The sequence below is a fragment of the Falco punctatus genome, assembly GCF_963210335.1.
Source record: "Falco punctatus genome assembly, chromosome: 6".
Taxonomy (NCBI): Eukaryota; Metazoa; Chordata; class Aves; order Falconiformes; family Falconidae; genus Falco; species Falco punctatus.
Window position 1 is genome coordinate 16,930,083 of NC_137585.1, and position 26,938 is coordinate 16,957,020.

Genomic DNA, 26,938 nt, shown 5'->3' on the forward strand with positions numbered 1-26,938 from the left:
GGAGAGGCGCTCCCCCCGCCAGCGCTGGGGGAGCCCTTGTGCCAGCGGCGTAAGTGGCCGCGCGGGGGTCTCGCGGCCTCAGGGGTGGGCGGAGCGGGGGGGGCTTCGGCCGCTTCTCCCACCCCCGCGGGCGCCGGGCGCGGAGGCAGGAGCTGGGCCCCGCGCTCGCCGCGGAGCCGGCGGCGGAGGAGGCGGGCGGAGGGGCATGGAGGTCGCCTGGCCGGAGGCGCCCGCGCCCGACCCAGTCTAGGGCGCCCCGCGGGCCTCACCCCCCGTCCTCGGAGCGAGCCCGCGGCCGGGCCCGGGCGCGGCGCGGCGCAGGACCGGGACTTCCGCACCAGAGGCGCGGCCGGCCCAGGTGAGGAACGCTTCCCTGCCCGTCCCCTGGTCCCCTCCGCCGGTGCGGCCGGCAGGGCCTCGCCCTGCCCTGGAGGAGCCAGCGCGACCTCCCCGGCCCTTTGCCGGGCCGTGGGCAGGGTTGGCAGCTCCAGGGCCTGCGGCCTCCCCGGCCCTTTGCCGGGCTGTGGGCAGGGTTGGCAGCTCCGGGGCCTGCGGCCTCCCCGGCCCTTTGCCGGGCTGTGGGCAGGGTTGGCGGCTCCGGGGCCTGCGGCCTCCCCGGCCCTTTGCCGGGCTGTGGGCAGGGGGGCTGGCTTCGGGGTGCCCCGGCCCAGTCTGTTGCCGGAGTTGGGTGCGAAACCTGCCCCTCAGATCCAGGCGCTGCCCCGCAGTCTGCCTGGTGTAAATCCTCATTATTTTAATATTCTAGAGTTTTCTTAATGAGATCGTATGTATTTCTTGGGTTTGTGTATTCTGTAATTCAGCAGCATTTGCATGGATGAATCATAGAGTGTCTGAAATGGGAAGGGACCCATAAGGATCGAGTCCAGCCCCCAGCTTCTGCATAAGCCTTACTAAAAAAAAATAAATAAATTACAGTCTTTACAGTAATGGTAAAAGGTGTAAAAGCATGAGTGAAGTGCACCGTGAAAGTTCAAAACCAAATGACATACAAAAGAAACAAAGAATGCCGTTGAGTAAATTTGATGAGGAGTGTTTGGTTGATCAGTGCTTGAAGTAGCACTGGTCTAAGATTAATTTTCCTAATTTCCTTGGTCTCCAAGTTACGATGTCCACCCTAACATGAGGATCTGACGTTATAGTTGCTTCAGAAGTATTTGTTGCAGTGATGCTGTAGAAGAAGGGAGCCCAGTCTGATCGATGTCAAATGGGAAAATGCACCATACTTGATTGCAGAGTTCTCAGGCTTCATGGTTGGGAGTAATACCAGGGGTGTGCCTGTGACTTGCTGTATAAGGACCATTTGCATTATATAACTTCAGACTTGATATTCTGTCAGTGAGAAATCAAAGTACAGATGCAAATACTCATTTAAACATAGATGTACCTAGCAAACTGAATGCTGAAAGACTACTTAAGAGTCTGATGTTTATGCTACTTTAGGGTCTATAGCTTAATCGTAAATTATTTTTTCCATGTTGCTTATTTTAGGAAGTAAGTTTTGAATAGACGGTAGTTTCTGTACTTTTTTTCCTTTAGTTAGAAAAGTGAGGAGAGTAATACTGTGCATTGTTTTTGCATTTTAAACAGTATACTTTCACATTTTCCGTATTATTTTTTTTTCCTCCTGAGGAAAAATAGTTTTTCTGATCAGAAATGTCGTATACTAAACACACGGATTGGTAAGAGTTCTAAAGGATATTTGTCTCCATGCAAATAGATTCTTAAAATGGGAATTTTTTAATTTTCTTTTTAAAGTAACAGTTTCATAGGAGCTAATGTATGCACTATATAATCTAAATATTGTAAGAGCTAACCTCTTTTAAAAGTATTCTAGTAAGATATTTTTATACTATATAAATTGAGCAGTGATCTTGTGGGGTTTTGCCTTTCACAATTTTTTTCTGATTTTAATATCTGTTTCTTTTAGGAAGAAAATGAAAATCTTTTCTGAGTCTCATAAAACTGTTTTTGTTGTGGATCACTGCCCATATATGGCAGAGTCCTGCAGACAACATGTTGAATTCGATATGTTAGTAAAGAATCGGACCCAAGGAGTTATACCACTAGCACCCATATCAAAATCACTGTGGACCTGTTCGGTGGAATCATCCATGGAGTACTGTAGAATAATGTACGATATTTTCCCTTTCAAGAAACTGGTAAGTTCTTCTAGCCGTACTGCATATGGTACTTGATAGTATAAGGGATATTTTCCCATTTTAATGAAGTAATTTAATATCATTAGCTGTTGGTTAGATTAAAAGATCAAATATACAAACATTTCTTTGTGTTGTTGATACGCTTTATAGCTATCTACACTGGTTTGAGCGGTATATGAATCTCATTACATATTTATTTTTGGGACCTTTCATTGTCTTAATGTCACTTCGTTACTTGGTACAAAATGTGAGAAGGGGAGAGGTGCTTTAAGGTAACTTACAGCTCAGGAGAACACAATAAAAAAATCTGTAAGTTTACAAAAGCTTGAGTGAGGTATTTCTTCAAATTTAAGTTAGTTTTTAAACACACTTGGTAGCTTTTTGTAAGGTTTTTGGTGTCAACCTTGAAGAAATCCTGGTCTTTGGGAGGGGGTAGGATCACCCTGAAGCTACCAGTTTGAAAAAGTATGAGAGCTTCCTGGCAGCTCCTTCCTTGTTCAGAAAAATAAATGCCTGGTGGGTTCTGTAACATATCATAAATTAAGGTAACTGATCCCTGGTTTTTTAGATCTTGTGGTTACCCTTAAAAAAAAAAAGGGTGGGTGGGTGTGGGAGGTTAGTCTTGTGACAGTGCTATTGGTACAAAGTAGTGATGATGGAATACTGTCTGTGTCAGAGGGCAGCTGAGGCACTAACAAATACCTCCAGTAGTTCAGTGATTTGATGCATGTTAGCTGCACTGCCTTGATGGATTGCATGTCCTGGTTCTCAGGCAATGAACATTTAATTTAAACTCCAGTTTAAAGCATTTAATATCCAGTCAGGTCCCATTATGGGAGTATGTCAGGTGTATGCTTAATGGATTTGAATCAGTTGGCTGAACTGGATTTTGTGTGGTATGAGAAACTGAAACTGAGATGGAAGGTCCGCTTCCTCTTGACTTTTTTTTGTTACCTGCAGAATGTATTTTGCTATGTGATGTTTATAAAATCTTGCTAGATATTTACCCCTGTGATCTACTGTCGACAGTCTTTGGAGAATGATTTGCAAAATGGCAGTATTGGAATTTATTTTGCAGCTATTCTACTAAAAATATTACCTAATTATTAAAACAGTTCTTAATATCCTGCAGTGTATCTACACTAGTATGGTGTAGAGATTGATTTAGTGGCTTAAAAATATAAATAGAGTAAGAAGTTGTTAATCATAGTGTTACTAAAGGGGTAACTGAAGATAGCAGGAGTAGGTGTTTTTTATGGTTTTGTTGTCTGGTTTTGTAGTTTGGGATGTCATTGCACATATCTCCAGAGTATCAGCAGAACGAGGTGTAATTCAGGTTTGTTTGGATCTGGGGGGAGTAGCTGTGATGACTCCCGTCTGTATGATTGGCTGTTACCTTACATGTGCTTTTTTGATCCTTTTAGGTGAATTTCATTGTGAGTGATTCTGGGGCTCATGTCTTGAATTCCTGGACTCAAGAAGATCAGAACTTGCAAGAGGTACGCTTTGTAACTGTTCTTTTGTTTGTAAGGCTAGTTTAATTGCATAATAAATAGCAGTTTCTGACTTTGTTCAATATGAAAGAGCTTTGGTTAGTGAAAGTGTTGGTGGATCTGGTCTGAAATTGTTGCATAGCAGAATTTTAAGAGTAGCCTGTGAAGCTGGACTATTCTGTAGGCAGGTTTACATAATTTTAAAATAATCTAGTAGCTTTGAGTATAATAACATATTTAAATTAATGTTACAAAGAAGTTATCTATGTATTTCTTCTGTGATTTCGTGATAACTTGTTGAATTTTAAATTTGGGTTGTGCGTTTTTTTTCTACATGTGCATGACAGGCAAATAAACAATGTTTAAAAAAAAAGTTGTAAATATTCTCTTTGCTCTTGTTTTGTTTCATACTGAATGGGCATAATTATCCTCTGAAAAGTTTACTTTGTGGAGGAACTGAATTTCCAAATTCTCAGCAAATAAAAGCAAATGGCAACTGATAATGTTAGAATTTTTTCAGGTATTGGGTGTAACTTGTGATTATAGCCAGGTATTTTTCTGTAATAAATGAGAATATTATTTTCTCAAAGCTTAGTAACAATAAATAAATTGCAAAGTATAATTTAGGGCCCAATGTTTTTGAGAAGGCTGGCAACCGGTGGTAATAGTCTTTAATTGCACTGTTTGGTTTTCTCCCAGCTATTAATTTGCATGTAAAGTAAGTTGTAATGATGACTTTCCTCTAAAGTGATAATTTTAACAAATGGCTGGAAAGTAACTTTCAATAATAATTGCTTTCTTTTTAATTAGTTGATGGCAGCATTAGCAGCTGTTGGACCACCTAATCCTCGGGCAGATCCGGAGTGCTGCAGCATACTTCACGGTCTGGTTGCAGCAGTTGAAGCGCTCTGCAAAATAACAGAATACCAGCATGAGGCTCGAACCATGCTCATGGAGAATGCAGAACGTGTTGGAAACAGAGGAAGAATAATCTGTATTACTAATGCAAAAAGGTATGTATGATAATGTGCTTCTAACATTTAAAAGAAAAAAAATTTTCATGCATTTTTAGAAGTTTTTCATTAATTGTCATGAATAGTGACCTAAGTAGCTAGCTTTTTTGCATTCTTGTTAGAGAATTTATTGCCTTATTAAAGGTTTCATTTATGGAGGTCTGTTACAGTAGCAAACCAAAAATTTCCCACTTGAAATAGAAGAGCTTTTAGGGGCATGTTGATTGTCTTGTATAAAAAAAATATGTTTCTTTCTAGTGATAGTCATGTTCGGATGCTTGAGGATTGTGTTCAGGAAACCATTCATGAGCATAACAAGCTTGCAGCTAATTCAGATCAGTGAGTATGCTTTTTACAAACAGTTTCTCTTATTCTGCACGTGTCTGTTATCCTCTGCAAAATAATGGATGTATTTTTGTCACTTAAAACTTACTCTAATGAATTGTTTGAATTGAATGCCTGTGTAAAATAGAAGGTGCTAAATCATGATATTGTTGACTTAGAGGTAGTTGTGGTCAGCAGCTTGTCAGTATCATCTTTGTACTTATAGGACAGTATTATCTTTAGGTTGTTACTTTCTACATCAGGGGTCCTCAAACTACGGCCTGCGGGCCGGATACAGCCCCCCAGGGTCCTCAATCCGGCCCCTGGTATTTACAGAACCCCCCTGCCCCCGCGCCCCCCCCCCCCCCCCCCCCCCCCCCCCCCGGGGGTTGGGGAGGAAACCAAGCAGCCGCAGATGACTGCCTGCCACTTCATCCATGCGCTGCCCTCCTGGTGAAAGAGTTTGAGGACCCCTGCCCTACATCTTGCCCCAAAATGAGATGTGTAACTGTGCCTTTTAGTATACTGTACATTTGTAATCAGTAATGCATCTGATGCATTTTTTTCTTGCTAACACTGTGTTAATTTTACATTCATCTTGCTTTGACTAAAATAGCTCATGTCTTTGAAACTAGTTTTTAATTTCTAAATTACTGTGTTGCCTGACACTTCCATTGAGATAAAGGAATCTCTTGAAATATATCTCTTCTGAGAAGTCATTTGTCCACCATGTGTTTTGTCTAATTGAACAGTGAACTGTTTAGCCCAGGGACTGTGTATTGCCCTGTAAAGTGTGTAGCAGGTTGGGATCCTATTCTTGGTTGCACCTTAAGCACTTTTCCATGTTTGCTGAAATCCCCTTATTAGTACCTGTGCACACACTTGGAGACAGAAATCCTCTGTAATGTCAATTTTCAGTTGAAGGAAGCTGAACAGATTAAACGAGTTAAGAATCTATTCCATTGATATGTCCAAAAAGAAACACAGTCAATAGCTTTTCAGATGCCAGAAACGTTATGCTTTAATCATTCTGATAAAAACTTATTTTGAAGTATGTGCTTTTGAAAATCATTAGTGCAACCTAGTTTCTACAGAATGCTTTCAGAAACAGTATGTTATAGTACATCTTCATGATTCTGTGTTCTGGAAATCTAGATGAATCTTGGGAGAATTGATCTAATTTCTAGGAGATAGTCTGCGACACTGTGCAGGCTAAATAGATTGTTTTTGTTTGTAAGTCTAATGCAGATTCAGAAATGTGAATTGGTCTTAATCCACACTTACCCAGTTGGTGAAGACAGCCTGGTTTCAGATCGTCCAAAAAAAGAGGTAAGGAGCTTAAAATGAGAAAATTTATCCAAGGGTTAGGAACCATGTCAGACTCAAAACAGTGCAAATTAAGTATTCAGCGGTAACACTTTCACCCTCTGGTCTCTGGTAAGGTGTAGGAAAACATACAGGTGATAGTTTTTTGGGAATTGACAGCCTGCCTGTTGCCATCTAAAGCATATGCTTTGTTTTCTTGTTTTGCTGTCTTTGTGCGTATATGGTATCCTCTTTTTTCATTTCAATACTTACATTTCTTGCTTTAATAATTCATGATTAATTTTTTTAAGGAAGTCTGTTAATACCATAGAATGTTAGTCTTGGCATTGATTGTTGTTTTTTTGAGAAGGGAACGCACGTTTAGGAACCTAGTGGAAAACCATCAACTACTTGGTGTGGTGAATAGGTTAGTTGAGTAACTTCTGCTATTCAGGTGTAAGCCAGTAGCTAGAACAAGCCCAGTTTCCCCAAACATCCGTTACTGGATGGGATGGATTATTGTTCAGCACTGGATAACATTGAACACGCAGACTAACACGTTTGGTCTTTTGGATGAGTGGTTTTCTCATGAAACCAAAATGAACTTTTGTGTTTAAGTTCTGTTGTTCCAGTCTTAGCAAATGGAAGGCCATTTTTATGAGAAGCATTGGAAAGCATTATCTGCTTCCAAGTGAAAGGGTAATATATTGTAGGAATGTAGAATATGTTCAAATACTTGAAGTACCCTATAGGTACTTGTAAAGATTATTTTACGAAAAGGTGGAAGGATGCATATAAGAAATTATTCTTCTATGTAGTAACATCTCAGTTGTTCAGTAACAAAAGGATGTGCACCCTGTGCACTTGTATGCTTAGGAGTGGTTCTTTGAAACCAAGCACATACAAAATATTTTGTAATATATTCTACTCTTTATTAGTCTGCTCAGTATTTTGAAGTGCTGTCTGTAAGAAAGAGAAAAGACATGAGAAAAGTCTTAGTCTTAACATGAAAGGTGTCTAGTCCTGCATATTATTTCATAAATAAAAAGGATTATAATAGCTACCTTCCTGAGATTTTCTACAAAACTCTTCTATAGTTGTGCTAAAAAAAATGTGCACAGTAGAGAACAGACTACTGCTTTCCTCTGTAAGACAGTCATCTTCATCACTATGTTTTTTTGTTTGTTTCTTTTGGGTTGGTTTGGGTTTTTTTCCCCAAAAGCCTGAAACCAGTATCCTTGTTGGCTACGGAAAATCAAGTGCATCTTATTGCTTGTGTTTTCCTTATACACTTAAAGGTAATTACATAAAAGTGACTTTGTCCCTGTTACTTAGCAGGTAAAAGAGTGAAAAACTAGGCCCAGAGCTGCTAATAAGAGGACTTCTTTCCCACGTTGTGATACCAGTGTTTCCTATTAATAATCGACCCAAGTTTTTTAGCATCCTTCAGATTTTTTGATAATTTGTAGCGACTGCAACTATGACAACTGGTATAACCTGCAAAATTCTGAATGAGAAACAATCTTTGCCTCTTCCTTCTTAGTTTCCGATGGTGTGAGGGTTTTGGGCGGTAGTTTTCCCCCCTAGACAACGTTAGCAGTGTAGATGTGGTTATTCTAGAGTTTCAAATTAATTAATGATACTGTTACATGGTACCAGAGCCTAATCCATTAATACTATATTCTCTATGTCACTTTATTTTAGCTTTCACCTGTTTTAACCAGTGAAGTGCACAGTGTCCGTGCGGGGCGACATCTGGCTACAAAACTGAATGTTTTAGTACAGCAGCACTTTGACTTGGCTTCAACCACAATAACTAACATTCCCATGAAGGTAATATTGTGCCTGTAGCTTTGTGTTAACTAGCTGCATCAGTTCTAAATTTGTTTGAAAGCTTTTAATGTTTATTTTAATTGAATTTTTACATTGTTTTTCTCTCCATATCATATTTTCTGTTTTGTTTTTTATTAGCCCACATTCAATGTCTGTGACCAGGTTAGTAACAATAAAGGAGAAAAAAAAAGTAAAGAAGGATCACAGAACAAAATGTTGTATTGCTGAATCTCAGTTTCCGATGTAGCAATACAAGCATTATTTCAGTTCTCTTTGCATTATTTTATATAAACACGATCTTATTTACCTCGAATTACTTTGTCTGTGATTCTTTTGTCTTTTTCTAGTTGTGTTTAGATATTCTTGACCCTTGTGCATTATAGTGACATAGTGAGTCTCTTTTTCCTCTGTTTCATTATCATGCCCACCCAACATAAAGGTGTTTGTAACTAATAGCTGATCTGTGACTAAAGCTTTTCCAGTAGGTTTTCCAGTTGGAAGAACCATAAACTAGAAACAGGAAGACAGGGGCTGTATCTAGTTAAGAAAGATACTAAATTAAACATCTTCTGTTCAAAATTGTTTATGTCCCTATTTTTAATACTTTTTTTATTGCTAATGGGAGGGAAATCTGCAACTAAGAATTACAAGTATTATTAAGTTTATGGTCATTTTCTGATCAGGCAGCAAGAAACAATTGAAACCAGTGTCAGTATTCAAACAAACAAAAAGGCGGGGCAGAGATAAACTTTCCTGATTTAAAAAAATTCATCAAGTTCTAATATTGTCAAGCGTTACTTGCATCCTTGGAAACTAGCAATATTGTATAGATTTTATACGTTAAAACATTAAATTAAAAATTACCTTTACAGCTTTAATGAGACTTTGACATGGGTCATGGCATAAATGTGACTGAAGTTTGCAAATACCTTGTCTGTAACTTTCTGACCTGTGTGCTGCTGGTATGCCTCTCCCTTCTGCCTTTGTCCTTATAGTAATAGACTATGTTGGGTTCTCTGTGGTTTTTCAGTTGTTTTTTTTAACTTGGAATAAATTACCAAGGTTACTGTTCTGTTTTCGCTAGTCCTCTGCAGCTGTTTAAAGATGCGTTGTCCTCTATATAACCAGCTGTTTTCTAATTATAAACTTGCAGCTGTAAGTACACTTATATATCTTAAGTGCAAGGAAATGCTAGTAAGTCTGAAGTGTGTTTTTTGGTTTGTATTCTTGAGGTTTTAGTTATGAAAATTAATTTTCAATCTATTCTGCAGTGACCATTTGTTGCTGCTCAGTAATTTGTAACTGCTGGTGGTATTCAGTATGTCATGGACTTCCTTAACTTCACTAATACAAACAAAAGTAGATAAGCCTATTTTGTACCAGTATTTTACAGTATGCATCCGGTCCTGACATTTGGTATAAAGAGACCATAGCGTTTCAAAAAAGAAAAAAGAGGAAAAGCAGATGGCTGCATCTTTAAACAGGTCAGAGAGCAAACAGTTTCCTCAACATTACAATCCCGTTGTTGTCTGAGGCACTTTGGAGACTTTTTGTTTTCTTCTGGAGTGAAAGGTAAATGTAGAATCATTCATTCATGAAAACAGTGATCTCTAGCTAAAATAATTACATTTATTCTTTCTACCTTTTTCTTTTGAAGGAAGAACAGCATGCTAATACATCAGCCAACTACGACGTGGAGCTGCTTCATCACAAAGAGGCACATGTTGACTTTTTAAAGAGTGGTAAGTAGAAAGAGTCCTCTCAAAGTAGCTTTTGGTCAGCCCGCTGGAACTATTCACAGAGAAAGACTGTGAGCTTCAAACTGATGTAAATTTCAGGCATGGTTAGCATATTTCCAGTTATTTCTTAAAACCCAAGAACTTGATTTGTAATGTTTGCATTGGAGTTTTACTCATTACTGGCATATTTTTGTATAGTAATAAGGATATAATGATGAAAAAACAGGTCAAATTCGTGAGACATGTTTTCACATGTACAGTATATTTGCGTGAGATTTGAGGGGCATGTCAACTTCTTATTGAGATATAAAAGTTAGATGAGAGACCAGATGTGCAGTGATTTTACAAAAAAAAAAGTACCTCTTGTGGGTATTTGTGGAAAATTATTGCTTGCACAGTTGAACTTTTAATCTGTCAAGTAATAATAGTTGACATCACTTACGTTCCATAAGCCTGTTTATGACAGTAATTGCTTTGGAAGAGACAGTAGTTACTTGGTTTTTGAGCTTTCTTGTTGTATTTGAAGTACCTAGTATCCTTTTTGTAAATTTGGAATTATTGCCTAGTATTCCTCTCAGGTAAATTTTTAATACCTGAATAAATTTAATAAACACAGCAGTAAGTCTTACGCAAAATGATTTTGTTCAGAAAACAGTGCTTGATGTAAACTTTTGTTAGTAAGTCAGGCTAAAAACTCTTAATCAGTAGAATTATAAGCAAAGCCAAGCAGTGAAAAAACCCTCAGCCTGTGCCATTGTGTGATGGAGTACTCTAGACTGTATGCTGAAGTCTCGTCTGAAGCTTTTAAAGGCTTGTATATGCTTTGTTGTCTTACTGCATTGATTGTCATTTCTGTTAATATGATTCAGTACCATTAAAAGCATAGGCTGATGCACTAGTGTGTAGAATATGTGTATTTAGATACAGGCTGTAGAGACTTGTTTTACTAGCCCAAATGATACATAATTTTAAAGCATAGTAGAAAGTTGATCATGGAAGAATTCACAAAGTGGTGAACAAGTAAGTTATTTACATCAGTTATTTAGGAGAGAGTGGATATTTCTTTTCTGAAGTTTGAAATGATACAGTCCGTAAGTAGCCGTTTTCGGGACTTTGTGCTTTTTTTTCTCACAAAGGGATTACCATTACTTTGAGAAGTAGGTAACTCATTATCATCTACAAGTACTGTGCTCCATACTTAAGTGGAGTGTATGATTAAAGATTGAGGAAAAAAGAATAGGATGTTACAGTCATGAATTCAGACTCACTTGAACTTGCGTTACCGTGCTGAAAGCATAAAATTTTATTATAAGGGTTCAGAAAGTTTTGTAATACCTGCTGGTTGAAGGAGTAAGTCTGCTAGTGAAAGCCCTCCAACTGCAGTTCCTCTTTAGATTTTTTTCCATCAGAAGAACTTTGAGAGGAGAAAGTCTATTCGTAGATCCTGTAAATACTGGTTTCTCTTATTTTTTAAAAAATCTTTCAGCTGTAATACCTCTAGTGCTAGGAAAGTAGGAATTCAGTTACATTGAACTTACTTCTGTAAAATGTTGCTGAAGAATTGTTAGATTAAATAAATTTATCTTTTGGATATTTTGAGACACTTTCTAAAACAATTTATTTTAATTTAACTGAAAAAAATCAACTTTTGCAAGCTACCTGCATGATTAATAAGCAAATCAAATACATCTTTTGTGAGTAACTCTTTGATATGAAATAAAAGAAAACTTCTTACCTGAAAGATTAAATTAAGCCCTAACATATTACATACAATGCTGCATGTTGATGTATGTCTCATTCCTCCCAATCATTGCAGATTTGAGCATATTAAGTGACTGTGCTACTCTAATTCTGAAACTTTGTGCAAAACTCAGTTAATTCTTTCCTGAGATAATGTGAGTCAAAGGTCATGAAGAGTCGCAAAACTCACTAGTAGAAATGTAGCTTTAATGTATTAAGGAGTATGGATAATGTCTGTTGTAAGGCCTTCAGGTGGTTTTTACCAGACCATTTATCAGTGAGATGTTATATGGAAGTACTGTAATGATAAAATATTTATGGCCAGTAAAACATGTTGGAAGATGTTCAGATTGAATCTGACATAGCAAAGGTGCTGGATGATAAGATCAAATACTACTTTTCCCCCAAAAGCCCAGTTTGTCAAATGTGCCTTTAGATCAGTTTCAGTTTTGACTTTGGGATATAATATGTACAGGAAATGATCAGCTCTAACACTTGCTAAGGGTTCCAGTTTGTGTGGAAGATGAAAAAGGATATTGTTTTAAAGTCCTAGGCATTTTAGAAGAAAAAAGTTGCCTGTCACAGATAAAACATATCTATAATCTTCTAAATATTGAATCAAACCAATGGAACATACTCTGGAGCTGCAGTATTTTGTTTGCTGAATTGGTTTTTAAAATACATGCAATGGCTGCTGATTTTAAAAGGTGGGGTTTTTTTTCAACTGCCACTGCTAATAACTTTTTTTGCGTAAGTTAGATATCGAAGTTTTTAAAATTAGATTACATTTTGTATATGCTCATGTTATAAGTATTTTGTGCCTTAAAAGTTTTATAGAGTTTTTTTGCTGTAATAAATAAAATATTGTTGATCACACACTTTTTATTGCAGGTGATAATCATATAGGTGGCAATAGCAGAGAAGGCACATTTAAAGAAACTGTAACGTTAAAATGGTGTACTCCTCGAACAAATAGTGTGGGTAGGTAACACTGTATCGTACGAAACCTGTATCATGACTTGTGTTGAACACTGTTCTCTCTGTACACTGATAAGAATCTGAACAAGGAGGTAATTCACTTCTTGTTAGTGCTGGTTTTACTTTTTGCTCGGTAAACCTCGCTGCTGAGCACGCCCTGCTTTACTAACGGTCATATGATGCTCTCTTGATCTTGGCTAATCAGTGGCTTGTGTAAGAGGTGAGAGGGGTAGTAATATTTTTCTTGGTGGCTTTTTTCAATCTCCTCTTAAGTATCATGAAGTTGTTCCTTGGCCACAATGTTCAGTAATTATTTGCCCCTCCCATGGGACCAAGTATACCTTGTCAGTTCTACAGTGGTGTATTTTTAACATAGCAACTTTGAGACATTGAGTCTTTTTTAGGTTTAGTTCTTGGGGGGGGGGGGGGGGGGTGGTGCGTGTAAGGAAATTAAATGTATGCAGTGATACTATCAGTAGACTAGTCCCTATATATTAACTTTCAAATCTGAGTAAGAGAGAGAGAGCTCTACCCAAATCAGAGTAGGGGAGAGGAAGGCACAGAAGACTTTGCGGTAACAATGGAAGCACCTGGCCATTCAGCTGGTACACCCTGTAGACTATCAGCAAGATACAGTGACTGTGAGCCAGCAGATTAAAAATAGAGGTAACGGAAATAAAAGGAGGCTGACTCAACAGCAAAGTAATTCAGGAGATAAAGAACTGGAGGTCCTGCTGGAAATAGGGCTTGGGGATGTATTATGTTCTTAGAGCTGAGGGTACATGAATAATTGCAAGGAGGTGGTGAAAGGAGCAGATTTTTAGATTGAGACAGCTAAACTTTTAGTTCTGCTGACCATGGAATAGCTGCCTCCTTTTCTTTTGTGGGATGTTTTCTATGTATGTGGAACTACACTCAACTTTTCTACTCGTTTATTTTTCAGAATTACACTACTGCACTGGAGCATACAGAATTTCACCAGTAGATGTAAATAGCAGACCTTCTTCATGCCTTACTAACTTCCTCCTTAATGGTAAGTTTGCGTCCTTGGCTAATTATTTAACATTTTAATTGTTAATATTGTGAATAGAGCACTTTCCACCTTTTGGTTTGTATAGCAGTAGATGCCTATATACTGTAAAGATATTGAGTTTATTCTAACGTGTCAAATAAGCAAAGAAAGTTAAGTGTACTCAGAGTCAAATGCAATGTGTTTTGAAACTTGAAGATAAGAGGAAAGATGTAAAGAAGGAGCAAGTATTGATTCTGGTAGTTCTTTTCTGAATGCAAATGAAGAATGGCTTTCACTTTATGCTGTTAGGAAACACTGCTCTCGGTAGGTGATAGTGCACTCAATCACAGTGCTTACTTTGACTGTTGTAAAATATTAGCAACTTAAGACTATATGCCTGATTTTTAGCAGATGCTGGGAAGCCTCAGAAAGCTCTTTTAACTGGGTTATGAGCAACTTAAGTATGTTGGTCAATTGAGGCAGACATACCTATGTGTACTGCTAGGTTAGATTTAGTTACCTTTTGGCTTATCTGCAAGATCTTGCCTATTGCAATGAATAATCTTGCTGTAAGAGATTGCCATTTAAATACATGTTAAAATGATAAACCAAAGCTGTTACTTCCAAAGGAGTAATATGTTATCAGTGTTAGTTACATGTGGGGATTTCTACATTTTGGAAACAAAATTGCATTGCAAGCATCCTTTTAATGGGATGTTTTCTTCAGTCATGTCATTTGCACATCTAAATAAATGTGCAGTGGTTTTATTAAACACCATATTGTGTATTTTTTCTCCAAAGATCATGTGCTGAAAAAGTACTTCTTATTAATAGAAATGGTTAGAACCAAAATTAGCAGCATATTTCAGATAACCACTCTCTTCTGATCTTCTGTTTTTGCTTCCTTATAACAAACTACTTGGAGAATGCACCCTTTTATGCTTAGTGTATTTTACTGGAAATAAGACAAAGGCAGTCTTATTTTCCTGCCTGAAAAACGATACCCATTTTAAGCATTAACAAATAGTATCAATTGATCCTTGTATACTCAAGTAGGCTATTTTGTGACTTTTTAGAAATTGCTTTTAATGTGAGAGATTTTCTGCAGTAGGGCCAAGTAAGTTTAGTACACAACACAATCTGTAATAATTAAAAACAGCAAACTGCCCTTAAACAATATACGATTTTAATGTTTCACAAATACATATTTTTCCTAGGAATAATGTTCTGCAAAGTGATTGGTTCATCCAGGAGAAAGGCTTTTTTGATCTTTCTGAGTAAAATTTAAGTGCATATGACACTACTGTGTTTACATGTTTACACATGTTCTGTGTAAAGACATGGGATAAATAATCAAAGTAGATAACTTTCTTATTGAGCTAGGTGAAAACACAACTTTAATGGTTTCAGAGTCTTGCTGGCTAGGTACAAACCTTTGGTGTGTATATGTGGGTTTTAATTTAAAATTGCAGCACAAAGTAACTGTTGAAACTGATCTCGTTTCCAACAGGTCGTTCTGTTTTATTGGAACAGCCACGCAAGTCTGGCTCTAAAGTAATTAGTCACATGCTTAGCAGCCACGGAGGAGAAATTTTTCTGCATGTTTTAAGCAGCTCACGATCAATTCTAGAAGATCCTCCATCAATTAGCGAAGGATGTGGTGGAAGAGTCACGGACTACCGGATTACAGTAAGATTCTTATTTTTTTTTCTGAAGTTGTTGCTTATCTTAGTTGACAAGAGATGTAGTCCAATAGATGTATAAAGGAAATGTTGGTACATTTTGTGGAGAGCTGGAGTAGATTGCATGATCAAACTGTTCTTCTTTGTGCTGCTGATACATATTTAGTACAAAGTAGTACATCTGCTTATTGTTACGCCTGCTTCCTAGAATCCTTTCTGTGTCAAGGAATTACTTGCCTCCTTATGCACTATGAGCATTTAAAATTTGCTCTGATTCTAGAATTACATTTTTCTTGGCAAGTTTTTTCCCTGGGCTGGATACACATAGGACTATATCCTGCTTATTGTCAGAAGGATAGATTGCACATTGAGTGGTTTGTACAATAAATAGAAAAGATGAAGTTGTCAGCTTTGAGCCCTGGATATGGAGCAGACAACCAGCTGTCATTCATCTTTGTTGTTTTCCTGTATTTCAACCCATCCTTTATATCTCTTTTAAACAAGTAGAAATGTCTTCCAGAAAAAAACCAATAAAACTCCTAGCATACGTGAAGTACCTTGCAGATCGAGAAGGCCTCCTCATCAAAAACCTTGCATCTATTTTTAACACATACTTTTATACAATTATTTTTGTGTTTGCCCCAAATAATGTACAACTGAAAGCTAGAAACAGGACTCTGCTTGTTAGAGTCAAATGTAGCAGTGGGGATGGTACACAGTTAGTGATAAGCAAGACTAGGCTGTTTCGCCCGTTCAGTGAAAATTACTTTCTTAGAGAAATGCCTAATTGTATCTTGTTTGGTTATCATTAGGATTTTGGTGAATTTATGAGGGAAAACCGATTAACTCCTTTTCTAGAGCCCAGATATAAGATCGATGGAAGTCTTGAAATTCCACTGGAACGTGCAAAAGATCAGTTAGAGAAACATACTCGTTACTGGCCTATGATTATTTCGCAGACTACCATCTTCAATATGCAAGCTGTAAGTCACTTGGGGTTTGTAACCTTTTATTCTGTTGTAGATTTAAGTTTCACCTTGTACTTGATGAAGTATTAATTCTATTTTAGGGTAAAGCACTCACAACAAAATCAGTTTTTCAGCTTTTTTTTCACTGAAATACTCTGTATTTAATGTCAATAGATTATTGGAGTGCCATCTAAATAGGGTGGAATATTTGAACCTGACAGCTACAGTGCTGGTGGGCAAAGAAAATGTGCATCTGCTTATACTTGCTCAGAGTTATCACTAAACTGAGCGTAAGATGGGGTGGTTTTGTTGTGTGTTGTTCCGTGGTTCCATTGCCTTTGATTTCTTTCTTCTTCCTGTTTCTCTCGTCATCTGCAGATTTGCTCGTTGTTGACTTTTGTTTTGTCTTACAGGTAGTGCCGTTAGCCAGTGTAATTGTAAAAGAAGCAATGACTGATGAGGATGTTCTGAATTGTCAAAAAACAATATACAATTTGGTAGACATGGAGAGGAAAAATGATCCGCTGCCAATTTCAACAGTTGGTACCAGAGGAAAGGGTCCAAAAAGGTTACATGCATATGTCTTTCTGTTGATGCTGGGATTTTTCTCAGAAATACTCTATTGACATTGTTTTCATTCCAAATTTTTAAAATTTGGCCAAAGGGTGATACGTAGTAAACTAAATGCTGTGAATACTTTGCCTACACCATTTAGGGGCTGTCACAGTACTGATATTGATGTATATTAAGAAAAAAAACCCCATCGTTTTATTACCCCAAAATTATGAGTATGTTAAGAAATATGAAAGCAAAGATAGTCATCAAGAAAGGTAAAAAATTGATACAAGCTAGGACAGAGAAAGTGGAATAATTTCAAATTAATAAAAAGGAAAGCTTAAGCGTATTTTGTAGATGAGCAATGCTTTAAAATTGGATTATACTAGAATAGTCAAATCCTTTTGAAATGGTTACTTAAAATATGGGCTACTCCTTTAAAACAAGGATAGAATATCCTGGTATCTCAGTCATTGTGATGTGTACGTTGTATTTCCAAGAACGGGCTGAAAAGAAATTCAGCTACAGAAGATTTGGCCCACGTTGACTGGAAGTTTACAGTAGGATGGTACAAATTAAATAGTAATTAATTTACATGTCGGTACACAAGCAGCCCTCTGCATATCCTGACATTGCATAGGTAGCAAACACGTGAGAGGATTCAGAAGTGTTTTTTGGCAGTGAGATCTTGTGGAAGTTAAGAATTTGTTTCGGTGGACATAGCCTATTTCAATTTAAACTTAACATTTCCCAATTAACATCTGGAGTTACATGGAATGTAGTTTCAAGTTTCAAGGATGGATTAATCCCAGGTGGATAGACAGCTAGTACAAAAGGGCAGAGAATCTGTTCAGAATTATTTTTGGTTTGGGGTTTTTGTTTCTTAAGGTCTTTTTTTAACCTTAATTTATTCAATGATTTCGGTGATCCTGTATGTGTGTGTTTTTGTTCGTTTTTTTTCTGGCCTTGGTTAGAGATGAACAGTACCGGATTATGTGGAATGAATTGGAGACCCTTGTACGAGCACACACAAACAACTCTGAGAAACACCAGCGAGTCTTAGAATGTTTGATGGCTTGCAGAAGCAAACCCCCAGAAGAAGAGGAGCGCAAGAAACGAGGTAGAAAGAGAGAAGACAAAGAAGACAAGTCAGAGAAGTTGGGCAAAGACTATGAATCGGATAAGCCGTGGCAAGAATCAGAAAGGTAAATTTTCTAAAGTGAAATTAAACTGTAGCATAGTAATTTTTGTCTTGCCCTTCTTCAAAGGGGAGAGAGGAACAGTTGCAAGTTGCAATTTGGTGTGTTCATGCTTATAACCTTGGCTTACTACTAGTGAGCGTGGATCCCAAGGTTTTTTAGGTCTGTCACCGTTGCCAAGCTTGGGAAAATGGGCTTATTACAGTGTCTGCTTATGAAACTTTTCAAATTAACATATTTTACAAGCAGTGTGGTTCTTGGACAAGTTTTTGACCACTTCACAGCGTTTTGCAGCTTGGGAAGTCACTATCGTAACCACACCACCTATTAGACTAATTAAACTGCTTCATAGAAATAGCGTGACTTAAAAACTTGCGACAGGCAGTTATTTTCTCTTGAGCTGCAGATAGTTTAGTGTTCAGATGGATAAACAATTCAGATTGATTTGGCTTTTCTCTTCAGTTGAATGTTAGGATTGATTGTCTGTATACCTATTGTCTCTTACTGTGTTATTACTGTAAATGTTGTTACTGTAACTTGTCAAAGTGGTAAGCATCTGTCAGTCTCTTGTGTTTTCTTTCAAACTACTTTTCTAAAGAGATCAAAAAACCCACGTGGTAGTAAGCTTAATTTGCTTGTTTTGTGTGTGCTATGATAATTTAGGATAGGAGGGCCTTTTCACCTACATCATTGTCACATGTTGATGACTTTTCATGCCTTTCTGTGTGTGATCAAGTCCATTCCTACAAATCCTTTTACTTTCACATGTCAAACAAAAATGGGGATTTCGTATAGGACAGGTCTGAATTCACATAGGAAAATAGGAAACTTTTGTGGTATATTTTTATAGTCATTGTTAGTTACTCTTTTCTTCAGAATTCAGAATGATCAGCTGTCTCAACTACAGTATAAACGGTGCTAACAAACTTAAGTGAAATTGTATTTTAAGATCCTTCCCTTAAGGCTTTATCCAGAGGATTGTTTGGCTAGTCTTCCCTATTGGTTTTTCACCATTTCCAAGGGCTCAAAAGAAATTTTCTTATCACAGGGGTTGCATATAACTTTTGAGTAGTACAGAATGGTATCAAGATTCATATGTACTGCGCTAGCATATTTTGCTTTACTGTTTTCCTTCCCTTTCAAAAAGGTTGAAAGGTCTTCTGGATCGGGAAAAAGAAGAACTAGCAGAAGCTGAAGTTATCAAAGATTCCCCTGATTCTCCTGAGCCACCCAACAAAAAGCCTCTCATTACAATGGATGAAATGCCCACAGTTGAAAAGGCAAAAGGTAAGCCAGAATTGCAACGGATTACTTTTTTTATAGATCGAAGTTGTTCTATCAGCCTGTATTTTCTGAAGTAATGAGGATAATCTTGGAGTTAAAGCTAAGTCAGTGAGGATAATTTTTAATTAAACAGTGTTAATAAATTCTTGATAAATGTTAACCTCAATAGGTCTGTGTAACAAGAGAGATGCCAAGATACTGTGTGGGTCTACTGATAGACACTTGGGTTGATGGAGAGCTGAACAAATTTCTGCTGGTGCTATTTGAGCTACTATGTCAGAAATGCTATTTTAAGGACAGGTATCAGAAATCACTGTCTCTTGCTGACTAATGAATATAAACATGCCTGAGCAGTGTAGTTGCTGGAGTGGGCAGTTCTCACTGACTTCCCTGCTGCGATCTATCATCTGTTGCTGTGACTGAGCTGATGTTCAGATTCTGCATTTGAAGCAAAGTCAATCTCATATAAAGCAACTACTCAGCTGTTACCAACTTTGTGTATCTTGTGTTTATGTAGCCTCTATTACAAGGTGGTTTATTATTAGTGGGTTTAATATATTGTACTACCATAGTCTGTAATTTCCTCTAAGCCTTTATAATCATGTAATGTTCAAGAATTCAGAAAATAAATCACTTGGACTATTTTTACTTGCGATTTTAGGGCCAATGTCCTTGCTGTCCTTATGGAGCAACAGGATTAATACTGCCAACTCTAGGAAACACCAGGAATTTATTGGTCGTTTGAACTCTGTCAACAATAAAGCTGAGCTATATCAACATCTGAAAGAAGAAAATGGGTTTGTATCAGTAAATGCATCTCTACAAACACCTTAAAATAGTCAATATGCAGTATGGAGGAATACTTCAGTTACATCATTAAAGACTTCTTACTCTTTTGAGAATTAAGGCGTATAAATACATTCCTTTTTTCTCAGTATTGATGGATAACTACAGCAGTGTTTGCTTTTCAGCTGTTTGCATCTGCGCTGAGCAAGGCTGAATGCCAATAAACAGTCTTCCCTTTGCCTTAGTGATTGCTGTTGCAGCAAAACTCTTAAACTTCAGGGGGTTAAACAGTCACCGAGTTGAGATTTCTTGTGCCAATCTGTTGCTTTAGCTTCCGGAGGAATGGCTAATATAAACATGTTGTTGGTCAGTGGTTGAATGTTACGCTGTGCTGTAATGAAGTTGAATAGTAGTCCACATTCTAGTAAAAAATACTGAAAAACCACACCAGCCTCCTCTTAAGCAAATGAAATGGTGGTAGTCAGTGATCAGTGTGAGAAGGGTGAAAATGAAGACCTTGCAACAAATTGCTAAAGCTCAAATTTTAGAAAGTGATTCTGTTACTCATGAGTGTGGGCTTTTGTCTTTTAGTGAGGTTGATAATAGATAGCTTTTTGCAGTTGGTGCAGGAAAGTTTCTTCACAGAAACCTTTCCTTTAGGTAGTGATTGCTGCTTGAAGAGGTATTAAGAGGAGATAAGATTGTGTATGTTGGGGGCAGGGAGAGACAGGGTAGGTAGTGATGTAAAAAATTTCAAAAAATATGTATCTGATTTTCTTAATCTATTGATTGTATTACCAATAATAAACCTTACCAATTGTTGTCTTGCATTTCAGAATGGAAACGACAGAAAATGGAAAAGCAGGCCGACAGTGATGATTGCTTTGGACAAACCTTGTCTGAATTGCAAAAATATTTAATGCTGGAATTGATATTGGTACCATTTCAGTACAATTGTATAGCTCAGTTTTGATTGGGTTTTACATTTTTCTATTCTTATTTTTGCTATGAGATACAAAATCCGCATACAACATTAAATGAATAGTGTGCAAATAGGACCTGTCCTGAAGTACTCTATAGTCATTTTTGTAGGAATAAGAAAACCTGTGCTGCCATGGACTAAATCAAGTAATCAAAAGTGTTAGTCAGAGTTTAAAGTCCTTTCCCATAAGTATTGTTTAATTTTTCAAAATCAGTGAGGACTCTTATAAAAAAAAAAAGTTCAAATAATTGATAATTAACTGATACTGTTAATTTTGGTTCATGAATACTTCTATTTATATGAAACTTCCTCAGGAGTTTAGAATTACGGAAAAGACTGCATGCTGAACACCTAATTACTGAGCTGAGAAAATGCCAGTCTTGGTTTTCAGCTAAGGGGTGGGAGAGTGGGTTTACAGATAAAAATTCTTCGTTTAAGGACTTTTAAAAAATGGCTAGAGATGATTTTAGAAAGTAAAGCCTTTCAGGTTGTTGTGCTGGAGTTAAGTCTTTGTTTGTAAGCGGAAGTAAAATAAAATTTTTGCTAATCATTAAATTATTTCTTTGAAGTATGCCCTCTAAGACACCTGTGTCTTTTTGAACATTTTGGACATTGTGGGGAGACTTATTCTGAATATTAATGGCTGTGAAATGACAAAGTAGATGATATGTCTTTGGTTTCTTTAAGTAGACCCTTTCTTTCTCTTAATGGAGAATAGAAATCACAGATGGGGAAACTCTCTCACCCAGTGTCTGTGATCTGATGCCTTGTAAGATTTTGGGTTGGCTTCTAGATGGGTTGACTTGAGTGGGCTAAGGGAAGATGAATAGCTAAGCTCTCCGAGTACGTCAGCCTTCCTCTGATCTGCATCTATTGCCTTATTCTAGCTTGTATAAGCAGCTGGAGGTCTCACAGATTTCATATGTTACAGTTTAAGTTGATTTAAGACACATCTTTGTGTGCTTTTCTGAAACTAGGTTAATATATTAATATTCCTTCACCTGAAACTTTAAATACCGTAGTTTGTGATGACTGGATCTGAACACAAATACCATGCAAGTATTGGTTGCTTGTGTTGGTAGCAGAATCCTTTCTTTGGCCGTGTTAAAATACCATTTGTAGTTGCAAGGTGATTATTTAGCCACCGTAGTGCAGATGTATTTTCTGCTAAATTATTTTTAGAACCCTTTTTACAGAGTGATTAAAGGATACTTGCATGATAATATTTTTTTATCATATTCTAAAACTTAAGTAGTTTCTACAGCCACAGTGTGTAATTTTGGGAGATCGTGAAGTCTGAAGACTTAGTTTCACTACCCAATTTGAAAATAGGATGTCATGAATCACCACAATTCTTGATACCCTAACTGAAACGTTCTGATGGAGAAAACTACCTTGGAGTTATTGTTTCTCATAAGCTTCTCGTTTTTTTAATGAGATTATGCTGCTATCCATCTGGTTATTTCTTGTGTTTCCAAACTTTAAAACTCCTTTAGTAACCTAGGGAGCATGTAAATGTCAGCTTTCTGCAAGGAGCTGCTAGTCTAGAGAAGTATTACTGAAAAGCCTGTCCTGTGCCTTGGGGAGCTGTGTGTGTTGCATCTCCTGATGATCCATTAATATTCAGCTGCAGTTCTTAATTATACACAGGAATTAAATACTTCACTAGAGGAAAAGAAAAATTCTGCACCTGCTATTAAAATATTTATTTGTTTACTAACTATATTTTCCACCTCTGGAATATCTGCCAGTCAAGACTGTTAAGTGATTAAATGAACGAGGGCCCAATTCTTCAAGGTGGTTGAGGGTGGGCATGTATTCTGAGTACTTGAATGTTCTTGCTGAGACATGAGATACTACAAGGGCTGATATTTCCTGTAGTAATTTAGATTAATATTTTACCAATCTTACGTCTAGACTATTGACTACAGTGAATTACTGGTGCTGTGTTGACTTCTGCATCAAGCTTGAGGGCTTTGAGCATTGAAGTAGTCATCTAGAGGAATTTATATTTATCAAAAAAGTTATTCAACACTGTAACCCAGACAAGTGCTGCTACTTCATGCAAGAAGATGTAAATCCTGTCACTACTGTCACACTTGCAGAGCAGCTGCTGTCCCAAGAAAAGAACATAACATGTTAGCAATATTTTCATATGCACAGCTAACTAGTGCGTGTTGTCCATCTGCTCCCATGAATATGTTGTAACGAGGTGGGTTGTACATGTATAATGTACACACAAATACAGTCTGTTCAATTGCTTGGGTCCTGTAGCTCTTGGTATGCTTGTGGCTAGCAAAGTGTTCAGATTCTTTCTATGCCATGACTACTGGTGGAGCTGATCTGTTGTTGGGATTGCTAGGTGGTGTGTACCTCAGGTGTGGGCAGGAGGCAAGGCTGCAGAGGCTGCAGGGACCTGCATTGGTACGGCATGCTGGCGTCTGGTTGGTAGAAACATTAATCTGCACCACAACATGCAAGTGGACTGCTGGAGAGCTGTTCTCATCTGCCAGCTGTGGACCATTCCCAGGTCTGTCCCTCAGCTGGATTCCCTTTGGGCTGGTCAGCAGCCTGCTCCCGAACGGTCCCGTTCTGCCTGGTTTCCTTACGGTAAGAATACGCTTTGTGCCTGTGTTCTTTAGCCTGCAAAAACAATTCTTTGACTAACTTGCTGCTCTCCAGTGTCCGCTGGCTGTGCCAGTGCAGTGTTTGGTGGCTGGGCTGCCCTGTGTCACGGCATAGCTTCTGTACCCTCGGCTCAGTTGGAGTGCATCAGAACACAGGCGGCCACTATGTACCATGTCAAGCAAGAGCACACCAGGACAGGACAGTTACCCTGTGAGCTTGTTCCTAGACAATTTAGGGAAACTCTTATCTCCAGAGCTGTAATGTCAGTGGTCCGAGCCTCTTTGGCGATCTGCCTTCTCCAGTAAAAGTCCTGTGGCAATTCTGGAACAGGCATTCTGTATGTATCTCCTTTCCTTGCCGTGGGTGTGGTACTGGTGGTACTTTGGTCACACTTCACACTGCTTTTAGGTTCAAGGAAGTTTTTCTCAGTTCTAAAGCAGCTTACATATGAAAATTGGAAGTTACAGATTAAGTAGTTTAATCACTAACTTGGTTATAGATTAAAAATCTATTAAAGGATTTCAGAATATTTGCAAAGGTTTTAGAAATTCTTCTACACGTTTTCTTCAATGTGGTCCTTGAACTGCCATGGGTGGAAGAAGACAAGCTAATTTTGCTGTAAGAAAGCAAGACTGTAACTTTAAAATGTGTTTTTAAAAGTACTTTATGCAGTTACCAACAGGAAGAGTTTCATGTTGAGTAGCTACTCTTGCCTTTATAAATAGTACGTACAATGTATTCAATAGAAACACAAAAAATTTCTGGAAGACTGAGGGCAGAGTCAGTGTCACAGAGGACAATTACTAGATGCATTTTTGAAAGTACTGGTCTAAAAATCCAAGATGACGTAGACGTAAGAGTTGCAGAGCCTTTGAATTTCAATGGAAACATCATGTTTTGTGATGGTCCTTTTGACAGTTCTGCCTCTTCTATGTAAAATGTATTTTTATAAATCAGGGAGTCATAATGGGAGTCTTACTTAGTACTGGCTGTGACCCCTCATTCCCACCAGCATCGGCTTGGTATACGTTTTCTTGTTCTGACTTGTACGTGCGTATCACCACCCACCTCATCTGCAGATTCCCTTACGTGCTTTACCTTGGCATTTTGTTCTAGTTCTTGGTTGCAGGGTTCTGATTTTGCTACAGCCTCTTTGTCAGGCATAGGTTGTGTGTTCTATTTTAAAATGAAAAATGATAAAATCACTAACTGCTTATGACTTGTGAGTAGTAAGGATAGTACATTTTAGTACAAATTGTCTTTCTGTAGATTTGCTCTTAATATCATTTAAAAGTTCTTGACTTCAGTCTGTGGAAATTGCCCTGGCCATTCTGGGTGATCGTACCCGCTTGGTAATGGGGAGGGAGTTGGTACTTTGGTGGCTGAGAAGCTGGTGTGATGTGAGGCTGTCTGCCCGCCCTGCAGCACTGCTCTCGGGAGGGAAGTGGTACCCATAGCTGCGGTGAAGGTGAGGCCCTGCACTCGTGTACAGGCACTTTGCGAGGTTTCAGGACATCCAGTTCCACATCAGCATGGCTTAACTGGGGGTTTCTCTGAAATGCCACAGGCTGTGGTCCAGGAATCTTCCTGTGGTACTTGCAAACCCAGCAAACAAATATTATCAGAACCACCCCAACAGTGGCACAAAGGCTGTTCAGTAAGGCAGGTGGGGTCTTGGTAGTCACAGGGTCATTCTTGCCTTGAAGCGTAGGCACAGTGCTGTTCAGAGACCCGTCAAGTGGCGCTGTAGTGGGAAGGCAGACTTCACTGTATGAAATGTCGAAAATGACATCAATTTTGTATTCTGGCAGCATTGCTTGGACAAAGTGTGGGCTAACGTACCCAGCCGGCACTCTTAATTTCTCTAGTGCTTCCTGGATTTCCTCTTTAGCGCACCAGCGGGAAGATCTGTTGGCACGTGGGCACAGCGAACTGTTGTACCACGAGATGACTGTGGAGCCGGGTTTGAGGGCGGCCACCACGATGTCTTTGGGACTGCTGGAGCTCAAATAGAGGGAGAGCTTCTCTAGAAACAAACTAATCCTTTTCCTCTCTCTCAGGAAAGAGTAGTAGCTGTTTCTTGTTCTGACAGTGTAGAGATGGCATGGTACGTTGCTGGGCTTCAGGAGCTCGATGGTGAAGGACTCCCAGGCAGTCAGGCCTCCTGAATCTGTGGCAGACAGCACGAACTGCTGAGGCGAATACTGGAAATCAATATCGAGGGGATAGCCGTGCATGGTTCGCTGAGAGGTGTTAAACTGCAGCCAGCTTTCTGATCCTAACGGAGAGCCGTCAGCTGGAATGATTTGTAGAGATAACTGACTTGAGTTGCCATCTTCCTCATCGTAAAATGTGTTGGCAGGTATAGGAAAAAAGAAGAGGCATCCGATAGTTGCTGTTAGGAATTTAATAGAATGAACAACCCTTGGGGAAGTGTTCGCTTGCCCTTTAAAGGAGAGAGAAAATGAAAGAATTACGAAGGGATGAGTAGCTATCTGATACTGAACGATAGCAAAGAAATTTCAGCCTCGCAGGATTATGGAGCATGTTGGCTAGAAGGGACCTCTGAAGGTAATCTAGTCAGCCTCCTGCTCAAAGCAGAGCTGTAGGCAAGACGAGATGAGATCAAGCATGGCTTTGCCTAGCTGAGTCTTAAAAACTTCCGAGGATGAAGTGTCCCAAGTCTTGCTGGGTCATTTGTTCCATTGCTGCTACCCCCAAGTGAAAAAGTTCTGATGTCTGAGCCTCCTGAGATGCAGCTCTGTGGCTGCTGCCCCTTGTACCAACCACCGCTCTGCAGAAGAGAGGTGCTGCGCTGCCCTCCAGGCTCCTTTTTCAGAAGCACATCTCCCCACTGCTTTTCTTAACGTTGTTGTTTCCCTTTGTGATAGACATGGCAAATCGTTCTTCCCTGGGGAGTGACTGAGCGCAAGCACTTACCCTACAGCATCATTTTGGAAGATGATTTTTAAAATACATTCTCTGACTGCATTAAGATTTTAAGTGTGCTGGTAATCTATAGTTTCTGTAGCATCCTTAAATTGGGATCACAAACTAGTCCTTGGGAGACTCGCACTGGCAATACATGGATGATAACAATCTAAAATCCAGTAAAACTCTCTTTTGTTTAATCTGTGGTTTTTTTTCCAAACCCAACACTATCAAGACCAATTCTACATATATTCAGAGGATAATCTCTAAAGCAATTAAAAAGGTTCAAGTTTAGGCTTTAGTCTT

The 26,938-nt window shown here is 38.5% G+C and overlaps 2 protein-coding genes across 2 annotated transcripts in view; one reads left to right on the plus strand and one right to left on the minus strand.

Annotated features, from left to right (window-relative positions):
• Positions 1-67: 67 nt before the first annotated feature.
• Positions 68-21,644, plus strand: INTS13 (integrator complex subunit 13). The gene is made up of 17 exons (XM_080392874.1): positions 68-358; positions 1,949-2,180; positions 3,605-3,679; positions 4,484-4,686; positions 4,945-5,025; positions 6,249-6,339; positions 8,020-8,148; positions 9,806-9,890; positions 12,519-12,608; positions 13,549-13,638; positions 15,128-15,306; positions 16,112-16,282; positions 16,681-16,835; positions 17,797-18,027; positions 19,169-19,308; positions 19,967-20,102; positions 20,928-21,644. The coding sequence occupies exons 2-17, from the start codon at positions 1,956-1,958 to the stop codon at positions 20,965-20,967; spliced, it is 2,121 nt and encodes a 706-aa protein (XP_080249000.1). The 5' UTR covers positions 68-358; positions 1,949-1,955; the 3' UTR covers positions 20,968-21,644.
• Positions 20,971-26,938, minus strand: part of LOC308065560 (uncharacterized protein) — a 185,967-nt gene continuing 179,999 nt past the window's right edge. The window contains exon 7 of the mRNA XM_080391615.1: positions 20,971-26,147. Coding sequence (XP_080247741.1) covers positions 24,985-26,147 — 1,163 coding nt within the window. The 3' untranslated portion in view covers positions 20,971-24,984. The remainder of the gene's footprint in view (positions 26,148-26,938) is intronic.

What these genes read in the sequence shown, in the direction of transcription:
- INTS13 (XM_080392874.1), top strand. Translation starts at nt 1,956, where the DNA reads ATGAAAATCTTTTCTGAGTCTCATAAAACTGTTTTTGTTGTGGATCAC. An exon ending in AAGATCAGAACTTGCAAGAG is followed by an intron (nt 3,680 to 4,483) that starts GTACGCTTTGTA and finishes CTTTTTAATTAG; the next exon opens with TTGATGGCAGCATTAGCAGC. An exon ending in TACTAACTTCCTCCTTAATG is followed by an intron (nt 13,639 to 15,127) that starts GTAAGTTTGCGT and finishes CGTTTCCAACAG; the next exon opens with GTCGTTCTGTTTTATTGGAA.